Source organism: Sorex araneus, chromosome 1, assembly GCF_027595985.1.
Source record: "Sorex araneus isolate mSorAra2 chromosome 1, mSorAra2.pri, whole genome shotgun sequence".
Classification (NCBI taxonomy): Eukaryota; Metazoa; Chordata; class Mammalia; order Eulipotyphla; family Soricidae; genus Sorex; species Sorex araneus.
In genome coordinates, this window is record NC_073302.1 from 58,526,209 (window position 1) to 58,545,433 (window position 19,225).

A 19,225-nucleotide genomic window follows, 5' to 3' on the forward strand; every position below is an offset into this window, starting at 1 on the left:
TGGAGCAAGCAGACGTCATTGAACTACACTAATATGCGACAGGGATGAATGGAGACATTACTGGTGCCCATTTGAGCAAATCGATGAGCAATGGGATGACATGTGATACAAGTGATATTAATGTACTCTTCTTTCTATAATCTCATTTAATATCAGAATGCACACTAAATTTTGTCAAAGCACATGTAGACATATTATTATTATAACTTGCTTTCTTGAGACAATTAATTCTTCTAGAATGAAATTTAGGAAAACAAGATTTCTAAAGATTTCTTATCACTTACTAAAATTATGCCTATTATATTTTTGGTCAAGCATCTGTGTTACCTTTCATGCCACATGTATTAAATATAACTTTGAATCTTTGCTTAACTATTACATTGGCTTAATAAATTTCAAATAGTAAATGGTCTCTAAATTAGATATGATTTTTATTTTCCTTTTAGTAGGCAAACTATTTGAATTGTATCCATTATTCTTTTTGGAAGTCAGACAGATTGCTTACTTTCATTGAGCCCTTTCCTGCCCTTCCCTCCCCCGTTTTCTCTTAGCACATTACCTTGCTTTCCAATGTCACACAGAACATGATTCTAATAATAAACTTTAAAACATGTGGTTACTGTGGGGTTTCTTACCTTGCATTTTTTTTAACTTCTGGTGTACTTCAAGCCACCAAAAACAGCTACATTTTAGCTGACCAAAGCTTTCTGGATTTAACCAGAAAGCTAGAATGCAAATAACCAGAAGTTAGAATACAAATATTTTATGTGTAAAATGACCTTAAAAGAATTTCCTGTAAAGGAAGCATTCTAGCAGAATGCAGAAGCTAAGACTAATCTTGTATATATTGATTTATTTACTTTTTATTGGGGAAAAGGACATTCACTATATATTTTTGTATACTCTCTGCAATAAAGTATGTGCCTCCTAATGTATTTTCTTAAAAAATATTTTACATTAATTTTGGCCTGCCTGACATCGAAATATAGTTCACCTGATCTTTAGTGTGTTCTTAAAAATCCCAGATAATGGATAAAAAAAAATCCCAAAAAACCCTTAATATCTATAGTCTTTTATGCATGTTTTCTGCAACAAATCTCAAGGACCTCAGATTTTGTTGCTGAGCTCCAAAACACTCTTTCATAAGAGTTTGTGAAGGATAGGTAAAAGAGATGAAGAAATATAAACTATTCTTGAGCCCTGGGCCTGACACCAAATTGTTTGCTTTGTACCTATCCCATTCTGCCTTATGAAGATCTTACTCCTAAAGTTTTCATATCAAACTCCCTTTCTTACCTTATTTCTCCAAAGTTCAATTCTAGCTATGGCTCTTTCATAGTTTTCTTGGAACAATGAAGCTTTTATACATTTCTCTTCCCTTGAAATCCTACAACATTGATTGTGTCATTCATTTGTGACTGTTTCATTATGATTTCCAGTAGGCTGTCATCTATGTTTTTCCTGAATAATTTGTTTTCCCAGCCACTGCTTAATACATTTTATTAAGGACCTGGGAAGACTATTTTGTATCCTTTGCAGCACATACCAATAATGGACACAATCAATATGTCTTTGAACTAACATACTTTCAGAAATAGATTCAGTTTTACCTTTCCTTCTGCTTTTATTTCAACTGTTTTGTCAATGCTAACCACTGTAGCCTGCAGAGGAAAGAACTGGGAAGGCAGAAGGGAAGGAGGAGAAAGCACAGATGGAAGAGAACTCAGATTATTGAGCCCTTATGTACTAAGAACTGTGCTGGATTTTGATGACTCCTTGCCTTATTTCCTTATCAAATAATCACATGAAATAAATTTTTATTATTATTCTCATTTTGTAGTTTGACAGACTGAGGCAACAACTCGTGGTGACAAAAGAAGTTCAAACTAAAATGCTCTCCTTCCTAAGACTATACTTTTATAACACAGCATATCTCACAGACTTATTCAAGGTCTCTAGAAACATTTTAAATGTTTGAACAAAAATAATCCGTTGAACAAAAACTAATGGTTATATGCAAAATTCTCAACATAGTATGTTATAACATTCAAAGATATTTCTTCATTTGCAAAAAAATTGTCTTTAAATATAAAGTTTTGTACGTATATTTTAAATATGCTGGGCCTACTGCTGGCATGAATGTGGGGAAAAATGGATGCTCTTTCACTGTTGGTGGGAATGCCGACTGGTCCAGTCTTTCTGGAAAACAATATGGACAGTCTTTCAAAAACTAGAAATTGAGCTTCCATATGACCCCGCAATACCACTTCTGGGAACATATCCCAAGGATGCAAAAAAGCACAATAAAAATGACATCTGTACCTATATGTTCATTGCAGCACTGTTCACAATAGCCAAAATCTGGAAACAACTCAAGTGCCCTAGAACATCTGATTGGTTAAAGAAACTTTGGTACATCTACACAATGGAATACTATGCAGCTGTTAGGAGATATGAAGTCATGAAATTTGCTTATAACTAGATAGACATGGAGCGTATCATGTTAAGTGAAGTGAGTCAGAAAGAGAGGGACAGACATAGAAGAACTGCACTCATTTGTGGAGTATAGAATAACATCACATGAAGCTGACACCCAAGGACAGTAGATACAAGGGCCAGGAGCATTGCCCCATAGCTGGAAGCCTGATTCATGAGCGGAGGGGAGAAGGCAGTTGGAATAGAGACGGGATCACTAAGACAATGATGGCTGGAGGAAACAGTTGGGATGGGAGATGTGTGCTGAAAGTAGATAATGGACCAAACATGATGACCTCTCAGTGCCTGTGTTGCCAGCCATAATGCCCAAATATAGAGAGAGAGTATGGGGAATATTGTCTGCCATGGAGGCAGGGGAAGGGTGGGAAAGGAGAGGTATACCGGGGATATTGGTGGTGGGGAATGTGCACTGGTGGAGGGATGGGTGCATGATCATTGTGTGATCGTAACCCAAAAATGATAGCTTGTAACTATCTCAGAGTGATTCAATAAAATTAAATAATAATAATAATAATAATAATAATAAATAAGTAAATATACTAGGCCTGCTCCACCCAGACCCCCCCCCCCATTTTTCAGTAGCTTGGCAGCCACTCCCACCCTTGGCACTGTGTAATCCCATCAATAGCCACATTTGCAGCCGCATGACCTCTTATAGCCTAGTTCTCCCTTTCAGAGAACCTGGCAAGGTACTAAGTGCATCCTGCCCACATGGCAGAGCCTGGCAAGTTCTCCATTTTGCATATTCGATATGCCAAATACAGTAATAATGATGGGTCTCATTCCCCTTACCCTGGAAGAGCCTCCAATGCAGCACTGCTGGGAAGAAAGAGTAAAGAAAGGCTGCTAAAAATCTCAGGGCTAAGATGAATGGAGATGTTACTGGTGCCCCCTCAAGAAAATCGATGATCAACAGGATAACAGTGTTATAGGGATAAGCAAAATTTTTTAAAAATGAAAAGCATTTTTATTTAAAAGCCACACCTGTCATTCATGTGTAAAACTTGTATACAAATTTGGGGGTGGGCCTTAACTTTTTTTTATATTTGTCTATTTCATGTACGTACTTGCCTCAACATAAGAATTATGTATCTCAAGCAATTTAGAATATTAAATGAAAGAAGTTAATTCTTCCTTGTTGTGGAATATGTAAGGTTGCTTCATTAGAATGTAGCAAGTTGTATGTAGCATTGCCAATGCTTCTTTTTGTCTTTTTCCTCAGCGCCCATAACCCAGGGAACTGGAGTCAACTTTCCAATTGGAGAAATTCCAAGCCAGCCGTACTATCATGACATGAACTCGGGGGTCAATCTGCAGAGGTCGCTGTCTTCTCCACCAAGCAGGTAACTGAATGGAGAGTTACTCTTCTTCAAGGCTGATGTGCACATAAATAATTGGGGTAGCTAGGGAGCAACTAGATAGGGAACCGGGTAGGTAACGAGAAAGGGCAAACAATCAAATAATTCAATTCTTTAAATTTTATCCACTTCTTATTTTTACTGACAAAATTAATTTTGCTACTTGAGAAATCTACTTGGTTCAGGATGCTTTTAAAAATCTTTTGGAGACAAGAAAGCTAATGTTTCAGTGGAAACCATTGTGGTTCCCAGAGAGAAAGATAGGCGTGTGAGAAGAATGAGGAGAGGGTGGGATGACAATGGAATTTTTGGTGTTGGGATTGTTGCAGTTATATACGTTAGAGATGTGAAGCTAAACCACTGAAATTCCATGATACTGTGTAAATCAATTGTGAGTTAGTGAAAAACTAAAAAAAGTAAAAGGAAACTTTTTGGAGAAGAGGGAACTCTGAAAATGTATTATCCTGCTCTTTGAAATATTAGCTTGCAACCAAGCTAATTTTGCGGGATAGCTTTAAAAATGATGTTGTTGTGGCAGTTAGACCTGGATTGTGATGGATCTTTCCTGGTGTCTTTTATCCTTTACCACACCCATGATGGAATGGTAAAACATGAAAAATAGAATGTTTTTATTTAAATAACCCTAAAAGTAAAAGGACTTAATTTAGGCCACAATTTTTGAAGTTTGTCAATTACTCAATTTTATTTTGTTATGTCTCACTTACCCATGAAATTGCTATCTGTTCTGAGATTTGGTTTAACCGGTCTTTCATTGGAAGAGCTAATGAGGGGTCATTTGCTTTGTAGTTCTATATTAACCTTCTCATTTTTTCTCTTATCTAATTAGAACTTTCAGTTCAATGATAGTTAGAAAAACATTTTCTACATAAAAAAGATATAGATAAATAATTAAAAAATTTTTGCATAGAATTTCATGCTAATATATTAGGCTAATAAAGACAGAACTGGATCATGTTAATGAGAAGAAAAAATGAACAAATAGTATAACTTCATTTTTTTCTTCCATATCTAAAGAACCATCTAATATTTTGAGAGCATTAACATATCATGATAAAACTAAGTGTATATGAATTCCACAGTTTATATTTTATAATAGCCCTTAAAAATAAGAGCATCTGAGTAATTCTTTTCCTCTGCTATTCTCAATAATAAGTTATCACATCTCAATTAATATTAGGGTTAGACATATTTGGATACTTATAAATTCAGATCAATTTTATATAATTTGTAACTAAAATGTATTTTATTTTATAAAGAAAGATCATTGAGTTTATTGATAATAAAGTTGTGACATGTTGAGATCTTAAAACTATTTAATAATTTGAGATGTAGTCAGTTTTTATTTTTCTCTAAAAAATCAATGTTTCCATGGTCATTCTGTTCAGATTTTATATTATTTAGATCTATAAGTAAGGTTTGCAAAGCATTTTTTATTTCCCTATGAGTATTCTTTGTTCCTCATTAAAAGCAATTTTTAAATATGTATTTGCCACTGACTCACAGATGAAAAAATTAGATAAGTTGAGGGTTAAAAAAATGTACATTTGACTTTGAGAGCTAGCTCAAAGACTGATGCTTATTCTTTACACGCAGGAGGCCTAGGTTGCATCCCTGGCTCCACCTGGCCCCCTAAGCACCGCTAGGAGTAATTCTTTTTTTTTTTTTTAAATTTATTTATTTTTAATTAGAGAATCACCGTGAGGGTACAGTTACAGATCTATACACTTTTGTGCTTATACTTCCCTCATACAAAGTTCGGGAACCCATCCCTTCACCAGTGCCCATTCTCCACCACCCGTAAACCCAGCGTCCCTCCCACCCTCCCCAATCCCATCTCCCCCCACCCCACCCTGCCACTGTGGCAAGGCATTCCCTTCTGTTCTCTCTCTCTAATTAGCTGTTGTGGTTTGCAATAAAGGTGTTGAGTGGCCACTGTGCTCAGTCTCTAGCCCTCATTCAGCCCGCAACTCCCTTCCCCCACATGGCCTTCGACTACAATGTAGTTGGTGATCGCTTCTCTGAGTTGACCTTTCCCCGGAACGTGAGGCCAGCCTCGAAGCCATGGAGTCAACCTACTAGGAGTAATTCTTGAACTTAGAGCTGGGAATAAATCTCTGAGCACCACTGGATGTGGCCCCCAAACAATCAAAAATTAATAAAATTTCTAACTTTGGATCCGAAAGGAAGAGTCTGAAAAATTATTATTAATTCCTCTATGATTTAACATGGGTAGAAATTAACATAATCTGTATCATATTAACTTTGGGAGTTATGATTGGGGGGTGGGAGGGATACTGGGTTCATTGGTGGTGGAGAATGGACACTGGTGGAGGGATAGGCTACTGAACACTGCATGAGGGAAAAACAAGCATGAAATGTTTGAATCTGTAACTGTACCCTCACTGTGACTCACTAATTAAAAAATTAAAAAAAAACAAAAAAGATATATTTATATAAAAATTTAAAAAACATGAGTTATGAGTCAAATGCTTATCATAAGTAGTCTGTGAAAATACTAAGGCACACATATGTTTTCAGGATTTGGAAACAGTATGGTAAAAAGAGCACAGACTATAAAGTCAAAGGTCCTTTTTCTGTGTTAGTCTGTTTGCCCACTTCCTTGTGGACAATTCTTGAATTTCTCCAGAATTGACTTTACACTTGTAAGAAAGGATTGGATTTGCATATTTGTACAGTTTTTGAGGTCTTGTCTAAACTCTAAGATCTATGACGTGTTTGTTATCACTGCAGAAAGTTATATCAGAAATACCTTATTTTGTTTACACTGGCATAGGTATGAGTAAGAGCCATTTTGTTAATGTCAGGAGAAAACATCCATTTTTATACTCATCACTAACTATTTAATAGAGTACTGTGATATATGAAAATAATGTAACTGGCAAGATGGCATGTGCCATAAAATAGGTTTTATAAAATTTCTAAATATTTATTATTTAAAAATAATTGAAACAAGTCCTATTTATTAAAACATGTAATATTAAATGTATACGATTTGATTTGAATTTGGCAATATTTGTTTTTAATGACTGACCCTAAAAATACAGGATTGCCGAACCTGTAAAGCAAGTGCCTTAAATGTATAAGACCTGGGTTGAGTCCCCGGTACCACCACCAACACACACACACACACACACACACACACACACAGAATAAAGGAGTGATAACTATATTTTTTAGGAAAGAGTAAAGAATAACATGTAAAATTTTATAATCATTAAAGTACTATAAAATTTTGATATTATTAGAGAGTTGCTACAATTACCATTTAATAAGTATCTTCTAAATGCCAGGCACTAACCTAAGAGCTTTATATTTAATAACTCATTTAATCCCCTTCACCACTCTCCTTTGAATTAAGTTTTATTATTTCCATTTTACTGGTGATTAAACTGAGTTTAGGAAGGTTAAGAAATTTACTATGAACAAAATTGTCCTTGGCCGAGTCAAGACTTGCTGGTAAACCGATCTGACACCAGAGCCCCTGTTTACTCTGCGCCATTGACTTATGTTTGAATGAATAAAAAAAAAAATCTTATTGCTAATGACAAGCTCTATACAGATGAATATTATTATTATATTGATAATACTGGGCCAGAGAGAGAGAGTACAGTGGCTAAGGCATTTGCCTAACATGTGACCAACCCTGTTTGCATGCCCAGCATCCTATATGGTCCCTGAGTACCTCCAAGAGTGATTACTGAGGCAGAGGGAGGGGTAACCCTTGCGTATTGCTGGGTATGGCCCCCAAGCAAAAACAATTCAAAAATTAACTATTGGTAGTTATTAAAAAAGTCAGATATGATCTTTGTTAGAACTTTAAAATTGGTCTTAAAATTATATTAAAATTTATGTTTTTTAGTTTGGAGGCTAAACCTGGCTTTGCTGGGGGCTCCTCTCATTTCAGTGCTCAGGGGACCATGTGGTGCTTGGGATAAAGCCTGGGACTCCAGCCTAAAAAGACAAAACATGTGCCCTAGCTCTTTGAGCTAACTCTGATTCCAAATTTATATTTCATTACTGAATTTCCTTGTAAATGCTTTTAAAAGCTAAGTATAAATATAAGAAACTTAGGGCCTGAGAAATAGCTCAGGGGTTAAGTGGCTTGCCTTGCAAGTGTCCAATCTGGGTTCAGCCCCTGCCCCACAAATGGTCCCCTGAGCTTGCTCAGGAGGCTCCACCCCCCCCACTCCAGCATATTTGTTAGTCAGGTCATATATGAAATAGTAAGTGACATATACAACCTCAACTGTTCGCTACTCTTACATGTTTTGAATATTCTTTCAAAATAATTTTGCCCTACTGTTACCTATGTCTCTGATAATCCTCACAGTAGGAGTTTTCTCACCATATGCTTTTAAATGCTATGTGTTTTCCATGAAGTATCACTAGTGTAACTGTTGCTCTATTTTTACAGCAAAAGACCCAAAACTATATCAATAGATGAAAATATGGAACCAAGTCCCACGGGAGACTTTTATCCTTCTCCTAATTCACCAGCTGCTGGAAGTCGAACATGGCATGAAAGAGATCAAGGTGAGTAATAAGGAGATGGCTTTAGGAACATTAGAATAAAATATCTGCTCATTTTGTCTCATTTAACCAAATTTTTGTAATTTATGAGCTATGTTTTCTTCATAAAACAATTGCAATAAGGATGAAGAACTAGTACGGCCTTATATATGGTCAACCTGGGTTTGATTCTTGACCCTCCATATTGGCACTACATTACTTTGTGTGTGTGTGTGTGTGTGTCTGTGTGTGTGTCTGTGTGTGTGTGTGCGTATCTTAGGTTATATGCTTTAAAATTTTTTTAATTGAATCACTGTGAGATACACCCTTAGAAATATGTTCATGATTAGGTTTCAGTCATACATTTGTACTACATTCTTGACACTACACCCCTGAAACTTGCCTGGGATGATCTCTGAGCACAGAGTCAGGATTAAGCCCTGACTACAGTCAGGTGTGATCCTAGCCCCACCCCTTCAAAAATATCTACAATAAAGTTATTTTTTAAGATAATGTATTAGAGGCTAGGATGTGGCTCAGAAGTAGAGTGCTTACACTCATGAGGTCCTGGTACCTAAAGGAAGAAAATGTACTAATCAAATGTTGCCAAATGTTAGATCAATTCAATATTTTACATGTATATTAAACCTTTTCCTTAACAAAATGATCATTTAGAGCCCCCAGTTATGCATGTGTAGACTGTGGTCTCTTAGTAGTACTTGCTGGGTTTCAGCAGAACCACATATTCTGAGTTAATGAAATCACTTTGTCTTCTTGTGGGGCATTCTTGTGGGGCATTTCACAGCCAAATTTGAAGCAGTTTGTAGAGGTCAGTTACTAAGAGTTCACTTGTAAAGGAGCCCTAATTCCTTTTGTAAATAGATGCAAAATAATCAATTGAAAAGTTAGCACATGAGAAACTTTGTGTCTTAGTCTATCTAGTTTGCTTTCTAGATAAAATGACTGCATTCTTAGGCTTTGAGGAAAATATAACCTTAAAAATATGTTTTGTCTCTTTGAATTCAGAGAAGTTATATCTTTTTCTGTTTTGGTAGGATGGGTATCTGTGATTAAGTGAAGGAAAGTACTTGCGGATCAAACCCTGAGCTTCATACATGTCATGTATACACAATACCACTGAGCTGACTCCTTTTTCATTCATAAAGTCAGATAAGTTAAATAGGTCTCACTACACATATTCATGCCATTTAACCACAAATAGGTGATATTATTTATTGTAAAATTGAAAATGAGCTAAGTACAAACTTTTCAGGCATGTGTGCAAATATTATTTCTATCAGTAGCATAAATATATTTGAAATTTTTCTTTTAAATCAAATTCTGTCTTTTATTAAAAAGGTAAAAGATAATAGCACTGTATAAATTATTTTCAGCTCATAATTTAAGTGAGGTATCCAAGGGTTGAGGAATATTAGGTTGAATGATCTCAGGAGATCAGTAATTCTGAAACTTAGCACTTAGAGCCAAAGTCAGTTCTTTGTTTAGGATTGCTTTCTGCTCTCCAATTATTAATATTATTAGTATTTCTTTAATTTTTTTGTCAGGGATCAAACCCAGGGTCTCTTACAATTCAGCTGTATAATTCTTGCCTATATATATTTTTTAAAAAGTTATTACCTCCATGGAGCTTATAGAAAAGGGAAAATTATTCACAGAGGAATTAGACTTTGAATCATGTGACTCCTAGACTTTGGAGAAATTTTACCTAGTAAAGAAGGGAGCAGATAGATAAAGACAAGGTCTGTGGTGGAGAAAATGTCTTCAAGTGGCCTTGTGTATGTGATTGCTGTGTATGGGTGAATGTGAAAGCGGATTATGAATGATGACATGGAGCATTTTGTTTGGGGCCACACCTGACAATGCTCAGAGTTTACAACTGTCTCTGTGATTAGGGGTCTCTCTTGGCAGTGCTTTAGAGACCATATGTGGTGCCAGGCATTGAACTGGGGTTGTCCACCTGCAGGACAGATACCTTACCCGTTATGCTATTTCTCTGGTCCAACAGGGAGAATTTAAGAAAGAAATTCAGAGTCTGGAGAATTCTGGCTGTGACTCCTTTCCCACAGAATCCTTGTGCCCTCCCCCCCGTACCCCCTGCTCCCATCTATTTCTAGAGAGTATCACTGTCTCACTGTTGTCCCATCGATTTGCTCGAGCGGGCACCAGTAACATGTCCAAGTGAGACTTGTTGTTATTGTTTTTAGCATATCCAATACACCATGTGTAGCTTGCCAGGCTCTGCCATGCTGGCGAGATACTCTTGGTAACTTGCCGGACTCTCCAAGGGGGACGGAGGAATCAAACCCGGGTCAGCGGCGTTCAAGGCAAACGCCCTACCCGCTGTGCTATCGCTCCAGCCCATTTTGAAAGAGTAGAAAATATAATCTTTATACAACATTAACTATGTTACTCCCCTACTTCAAATACTTCTGTACCTTCAGAAAAGTCAGTATTCCCTCATTTGACTAAGATACCTTCGCCTCATTCATGTCCAAATGGCTCTTGAATCCTTTGCTTTGTTTCAATTGTGGAATGCAATCAAATGCTTCCTGACTAACTTTTTATCTGGGGAAATTCTGTCATTTTTCAGATTCTGGCCTACACTGTTAAATGTTAAGAAAAGTCAAAACCCACTGCTTTTTTCTCTTGACACTCAATGTTGTTCCTACTTTTATGTTCAGATTTTGCCATTTGTTGATGCTTGGGGTTATTTAAGACTGCCTACTAGGTCAGGTACCTTGTCTGTTTTGGCTGTTACTCTAACTGCCCCCTAGTAACCTAGCAGACAATGTTGCTGCTTAGTAGGGGCACAATAAATATTTATTGCACAAATGAAACATTGGGAGAATAGGAGCCCCATTAGTTTTTTTTTGTTGTTTTTTTTTGGGAGGGGTCACACCCGGCGATGCCCAGGGGTTACTCCTGGCTCTTCACTCAGTAATTACTCCTGGCGGTGCTCGTGGGACCATACAGGATGCTGGGAATCGAACCTGGGTTGACTGCGTTTGAGGCAAACACACTACCCGCTGTGCTATCGCTCTAGCCCCCGCCACAGGAGCCCCCTTAGTGAAGGGAAGAAAAATTAGGGACCTTCATGGAAGTTCCTGAAGTGAGAATAAAAACAAAACCCTCAAACCTTTATATTTTATTCCTTGTTTAACTGACATTGTCAGTTTATTCTAAACAAAGCCATATTTTCCTCTGCAGAAAATTATCTTGGAAAAGATTCTAATGGCAATAATAATAACATTGTGAATGTGTGGGAATGGGTGTGTTGTGCAGAAGTGTAGGTGTTCTTTATTATACAGAGTGTCACTTTGTAAGAATTGATTCCTCTTTCAGACTATTGAATAAAGCCAATCTCAAATCATATTATAAAACATTTTTGAAAAGTAGAAGGGAAACTGTCATTCTTTCTCTTTGTAAAATCGTTGTATTGTCTTGGAGATTTTCTTTTGTCAAGATGACTAGAATCATTGGAGCAGTCTGTAAAGGCATATTATCTTACGAGTAAAGAAGAATGATCCATTCTCAAGTGTGCTTAAGAAAACTCTGTCACTTTAATTTCTGAAGACCCTGAAGACTTTGTAACGTGCACAATAAGCCATTGTAGAAAGAAGACTTTAACGACAATGAAAAACTGAGGGCAGTACAGTACTATCTTTATAAATTTGTTAAGTCAAAAACAGTCCTTTTGTTCTTAGAAAATTGCTTTAAAATTTTTGCAAAATAAAATATATGCTGCTTGTTCTGGTCCATCTTCAAGTGTTCTTTTGACACACTTGTCTGTTAGGAGGAAGTTTTCCTAAAGGACCTAAAAGTGTCACTCAGTATTTACAATAGCTGTAGCTTTCTTTTGGTTTTCTCATGAAGCCCCGCACTAATTAATATGCAGTAGCTACTTACTTGTTGATTAAAATATGCTTGTGTTTATAATTAGCAAAAACTGGTTAAATTTTGCTATTATTTCCACAGTATGCCTCTTCTTTTTTATTTATACTTCATTACTCTTGCAAAATTGATATTTTTGAAATATTAGAATTAAAGACAGCAAAAGTAGGGACAATATGTCGTATTCTACATTTCCTTATAGTCTGGAGCAACAACATAAATTACTGATATTCATGCCAAGTTGGTAGAGCAAAAGATGTAATGTGGTTGGTAATGTAAAAATTTTATTTTATATATGAATTATTTATATTTTAATATAAAATCTATCGTCATGTAATTGCAAATGTATGCTATTTTTATAATTTAAAAAGCCCGCTTTAGCAAATTGATGAGCAACAGGATACAGTGATACAATGATGCTGATTAGTATGCCAGGTGAACTGGAGCGATAGCACAGCAGGTAAGGTTTGCCTTGCACTTGGCCGACCTAGGTTAAATTCCTCCATCCCTCTTGGAGAGCCTGGCAAGCTACTGAGAGTATCCCGCCCTCATGTCAGAGCCTGGCAAGCTACTCATGGCCTATTTAATATGCCAAAAACAGTAACAAGTCTCACAATGGAGACATTACTGGTGCCTGCTTGAGCAAATCGATGAACAATGGGACGACAGTGCTACAGTGCATAATGATTAGTATGCCAGGTTAGTTTGTATACTTTGAAAGTATGGTTTATTCCAATGTGTATTACCCTATAACTATAATATCTAAGATGCTTCTTCCTTAACTACCCACCCTCCCTGCCTCCTACCCCTGGTAATTTTAGAGGCTTGATTTTTAATGATGATCATTCATTAGAATCTTTAGGATGATCCTTTGTATTTATTATAAAAGAGAAAAAAATATGAGACAAGTCTCATTTTTTCCTTCAGTTTACTTTCATGGTACTAAATCTAGTTGTATTTTAATGCTTCAGAAATTGCATGCTTGAAAACTGAAATATTTCTTGAACAGTATCACTTTGCTACTGGTATGACAATTGCTGATTTATTCAAGTATGAATGTAAAATTCCTAAAACATGATTCCGTAGGCATTTATTATTGTTATAGATATATTCATAATGAACAGGGCTTTCTAAATGCATGACTCAACAAATTCAGTTAAGTAATAAGTGATCTGTAATTTTAGAAAAATTGTAAATTCTAAAAGAGTTTTAGATTATTACAGTATGAATTTCTACAAATTTAGAATTTGAGATAATTAGGCTCAGTTAACATTTATCAAATGCCTATTTTTTATGTGATAGTACTTTCCTAGACACTGGGAACACAAATAAGAGTGAATTAATTTTGAGCCCTTGACCAACTGAACAGAGAAGTCTATTTTTACTGTTTATATAAAAAGGAGAATATAAACTAGATTATAGGAAAATTGTTTCCATGACTAAGAACCAGATTACTTTTTAGCACTTTGAGAATTGTGGGAGACAGAGAGACAGTGTACCATGGGGCACTTGCCTTGCACGTGGTTGACCCAGATTCCATCCAGTTCCTGACACCCCATATAGTTCCCCAAGACAATCAGTAGTGGTCCCTGAATGCAGAGAAAGGGGTAATTCTGAATACTGGTAGCTGTTCCCTTTACTTTTCCCCCCAAAAGAATTAAATCTACATAGTAACAGATAAATTGACATGTTAGCAAAAAATTCTCCTACTTAGGTGATTACAATTTTTGAAGTAGCTTAAAAATTATACCGGATTCACGAACAGTCAATATTTAGGTTCTGGTTGCTGTAGATACTATAAAAATGACACTAATTAATGTGTGTATGTAATTGTGGCATATGAATCAGTTTCTTCAGCTAGTCTTTTGAAGCTTTAATGTATTTCCAAGCCCTAATGATATATTTCTGATTATTTTACAAATTTTCATAGTAATTTTTAAACTATTAGTAATGTCTGAGTTTCAAATTGCACTTTATAGAGCAATGTAAAGATAAAATATTCCATGAATCCAGCCAAAGGCTCAAGGGAACACTTGGCACTAGAAAGAATAGTGACAGTTCAGTATCATAGGAAATAAATAACATGAACTAAGAGAACCTGAAACAGTATCACAGATGATTAAAAACCACTTATCTGATGTATTAAGAAATCTCCTGAAGCCCAGCAATGGCTCAGCAGCAAATTTTTTGCCTTCAAAGCCAGAGGCTGCAAGTTTGATCCCCAGCACTACCCCATATGTGCTAACAATGGGTTGCAGTGGCTTTGCTGTGTGCAATCTTCTGCACATCTCAACGAAACATACCATCTTTTCTGTACAGAAACCAAATATGTATGATCCCAGTAGGCATCACAACTCATATAGCCAAGTATGTTGGATCCCTGCTTATTAAAACAACATAACAACAAAAGGGAATGGGAAATCAATTTTTTAAAAGACTCTCCCTCTGCATCTCTGAGAATAAAGAATTTTAGTAGACATGTTAGATATGAGAACAAACTTGAAAGTCCCACTTTAATTAAAATTTTTAATTTACGAGTGAAATAATATAATATTAACATACTGCTGTGTGCTGTCAAAGGAATATCTAGGAATGGATAGTGATGGAATGTGTTTCTGCATTTTGTAACTTAACCATGTATTCTTTTATTCAGGAATTGATTGGGGACATTAATTCTAGGTCAGACTTTGGAGATGAGGGTCAGTGACTGCTCTAGCCCAAACGATAGTCTGAAATTATATAGTCTTAAATCTCCTCTAGATCTGTGGGCACTCACAAGTAGTTGAATGACTACTGTCTGGGAGTCATTAATAGTCAATGTAGTCCTAGAATAAAGCAGGGCAAACAACTTAGTAATCTTCCTGGAAGAACTGTTTAGCAAATCCCTTTGGGGAGCCAGTTAGAACACCAACAATTCCTTACATTCCTAGAGTTTGTATCACAGAGATTAAATATCAAATGCTCAAATATCAAATTTTGAACCAGGCACAATCAGACATACTAGAGCCTTTGATGAATAAATGTGGAGAGATGGTTTGAATTTAATGTTGAAACATAATTTTAAGTTTGTTTAGCTTCTGGTTATTAAATATATGAAAAGTCAAGAACACATAGTTCTTACAGAGCTTGCAGTGAACCTCCATGTACCACTATGCCATGAGAGAGAAATCACTCAGACTTCCACATTACCCTACTGCGGTGAAAAAAATAAAAATATGAGCATTCTTAAAAGGGAAAGAAATCCAAGTAATTGGTTGATGAAAGCTTTTATCAGAATCTCTCACCTTGCAGAATTAATAGATGTATGTGTGGTTTGTCCATGTTATAATCAGGAATGGCATTTTACATGGAGCAAAGTAGTTATATCTTACAAGAGTCAATGCTACTTAATAGGGGAAAAGCACACTCATATTTTTATGCTCTGCATCACTAATGATTTGAAGACAGCGTTTTCTAGAATAAAACCCTGGAAAACCATAATGGCTAACGTAGTTTCTAGATCAATGGGACACAGTTTTAAATAGGAAAGTGTAAAACCCACAGGAGATGATGTATTTCAGAATCTTAGTGTGCTATGCAAAGTTTCTTGTGGTGGCAAATGTCTTACTAAAAATTCTTTTACACATTGATTTTATGTTTAAGCTTATTTTGAAGTTTGTTTAGAAAGCTAGGTGGTTTTTTTTTTTTAGTTACTGTACTATGAAACTGAGTGATAGCACAGAGGGTAGGGCGTTTGCCTTGCATGGGGCTTACCTGGGTTTGATTCTTCCATCCCTCTCAGAGAGCCCAGCAATCTGCCGAGAGTATCCCACCCGCCTGGCAGAGCCTGGCAAGCTACCCATTGGATATGCCAAAAATGGTAACAACAAGTCTCACAATGGAGACATTACTGGTGTCCACTTGAGCAAATCGATGAACAACAGGAAGACAGTGCTATAGTGCTGCTGTACTATGAATATTGCATACAGTATAATTATTGAAACCCTTTGTGAGAAGTTGTACAAGCCCCTTCTTTTATTCTTTAAGTTTTATTTTATTGAATCACTGTGAGATACGGTTACAAGCTTTCATGTTTGGGTTATAATCACACAATGATCAAACACCCATCCCTTCACCAGTGCACATTCCCCACCAACAACCTCTCCAGTATACCCCCCCTTTCCCCTTTCCCACCCTGGCTCTGCCTCCCTGGCAGACAATTTTCTACATATTCTCTCTCTACTTTTGAAGCCCCATCATTTAGACTAAGCAAAGGGGATCAGACAGAACTCTTTTATTCAATGTGTTTAAGGTTCAAGACAAATTATAGAGCCCATGTTTTGTCTCTCAGTCTCATTTCCCCCATTAATCTATAAGCCAGCTAGATAATCATAATTTGAACTTTCCTGTGTGGTAAGAAATGGACAAGGAGAATTTGAAAGCTATTAAGTCTTGGCAGATATGAAGAACTAGAATAAGAGAAGAGAGGTAAATTAATGAGCCTTCAGGATTTTGGAACAATTGTTAAAACAAAATTTTTATATTGTAATATGTAAATCTTCATACTGAAAAGTTAACCTCTTAATATGCAGTGATTAAATTTTTTGAATAGTAAGGATCTAAGTGCTTTGATAGGTTAATTTGAGTTTAAATTGAATTTTATATATCACATAAAATGCTTAATGCATTTTTATGAAAAATTATAAATAGAATCATAAAGTGAGCCTCCATATATACAATCTTTAACTTTTATTACTATTTTGCTATCCAGTATTTGTCCTTTTCTATTGTCATCCTGTTTTCATCCACATTATAGAAAAAGGCAAGGTTTTATCTTTCTTATAGCTGCAGAGCATCCTGTGGTGTACATACACCACAACTTTTTAATCCACTCTTCTGTTGTTGAACATTTGGGTTGTTAATGTACCTTGTTTATTGTATGTAGTGCCGCAATGAACATAGATGTGTGTATATCATTCCAGGTTAATGTCTTCGTTTTCTTTGGAGAGATGTCAGGGAAAGAATTGCTGGTTTTAGGTTCTATTTTTAATTCTTTGATTAATTTCCATACTATTTTCCATGGATGCTAAACCAGACAACATTTCCACCAACAGTGAATGAAGGTTCATTTTCACCACATCTCACCAACGTGGGATGACTCTAGTCTTTTTTTATATAGGCCATTAGCAGTGGTGTGACACGACATCTCATTGTTTTAATTTGAATTTCCCTGAAAAATTGTTGATTATGAACACTTTTTTCATATGCCTATGGCCATCCATATATGTCTTTTGGGGGGAAGTGTATGGTTATTTCCTTTATCCACTTGTTGATGAAGTCGTTCTGTTGTTTTTGTTGATCTTTGTGAGGGCTTTAAATAGGTTGAATATTAACCGTTTATCTGATGTATGTATGGTGTGAAATAATCTCTCGAATTCAGTAGAGAATATTTTATTTTGGCACTACTTTCTTTTTACATGAAAGAAACTTTTAATTTGGTATAGTACCTTTTGTTCATATTTGATTTTGCTTTCTTTACCATTAAGTTCAGTTATTGACTAAACCTATGAGGTTCGTATCTCTGAGAGTTCTTCTTTGTTTTCCTCCATGTATTTACAATTCTTCCTGCCAGTTAAGCAGGAACACTGCTGTTCAGGATGGTGATGGGGGGCTTTTTGTGCCTGGCATTGCTGGAGACTAGCAGGGGCACCCCTGTAGGGCCAGGTTCTCATAGCCTCTGGAGATGGATCTGGCAGCACTCTGAGGTTTGAATTCAGTCCCCACCCATTCAAGGCACATGCTCCCAACCACAAAACTTTTTCACCAGCTTCCTGGTTGTTTTTATTCTAAGGATGATCCATAGCAGTCAGTATATCATATTTTTTTCTTGGTCTTTTTATCTATACTTATTTACCTTTTTGAAAAAAGTATTTATTTTTTTTACATCATTTAAGTATTGATTTTACAGAAAATATGTTGAAGAAACCACGTAAATTTGAAGTTTTTGTTCAACCAAAGCACATAATGTTGAAAATCAGATCCCCTTCATATTGTAGATATTATTTATTTATTTTTATTTTTATTTTATTTATTTATTTTTTTGCTTTTTGGGTCACACCCAGCACTGCACAGGGGTCACTGCTGGCTCATGCACTCAGGAATCACTCCTGGCGGTGCTCAGGGGACCATATGGGATGCTGGGATTTGAACCCGGGTCGTCCGCGTGCAAGGCAAATGCCCTACCCACTGTGCTATCACTCCAGCCCCAGATATTATTTATTGACTTCTTACCGCATTTTAAAATAAAGATAAGACTTCACATAATTTTTCATTGCAACCATATTTTACAAAAGAACCTTTTTAAAGCTCATTAAACTGAATCCCACACTGTCACTGTCACTGTCATCCTGTTGTTCATTGATTTGCTCGAGCAGGCACCAGTAATGTCTCCATTGTGAGACTTGTTGTTGCTGTTTTTGGCATATTGAATAGGCCACGGGTAGCTTGCCAGGCTTTGCTGTGCAAGCGGGATACTCTCAGTAGCTTGCTGGGCTCTCCGAGAGGGATGGAGGAATCGAACCCGGGTCAGCCGCATGCAAGGCAAACGCCCTACCCACTGTGCTATCACCCAAGCCCCAACAAATAATCTTAAAGTTCAGCATGTCTTATTTTGCCTAGGCCTAGGTACTATAATCTTGATTAGGAACTCTGAATTCTGGTGTGGTCATAGGCAAATTATTTAAAACTTTTATAAAATGTTATAAAATAACCAAGTTGAGTGCAAAGGTGTACCAACATTCTAGATTTAAAATTAACTGAATTCAGATTTTGTAGATTTTCAGTAACTGAATCTTTTTATTTGGTTTGGTTTGGGGGTCACTCCAGGGAATTTTGGGAGATGGGGTGGGCTTCCCTGGCTCATTGCTTGG

At 36.3% G+C, this 19,225-nt stretch overlaps 1 protein-coding gene across 4 annotated transcripts in view; it reads left to right on the top strand.

Annotated features, from left to right (window-relative positions):
* NFIB (nuclear factor I B) overlaps positions 1–19,225 on the top strand; it is a 251,192-nt gene that overhangs the window by 169,929 nt on the left and 62,038 nt on the right. For all 4 annotated transcript variants that reach the window (XM_004600157.2, XM_004600158.2, XM_004600160.2 and 1 more), the window contains exons 5-6: positions 3,719–3,839; positions 8,311–8,429. In XM_004600157.2, coding sequence (XP_004600214.1) covers positions 3,719–3,839; positions 8,311–8,429 — 240 coding nt within the window. The remainder of the gene's footprint in view (positions 1–3,718; positions 3,840–8,310; positions 8,430–19,225) is intronic.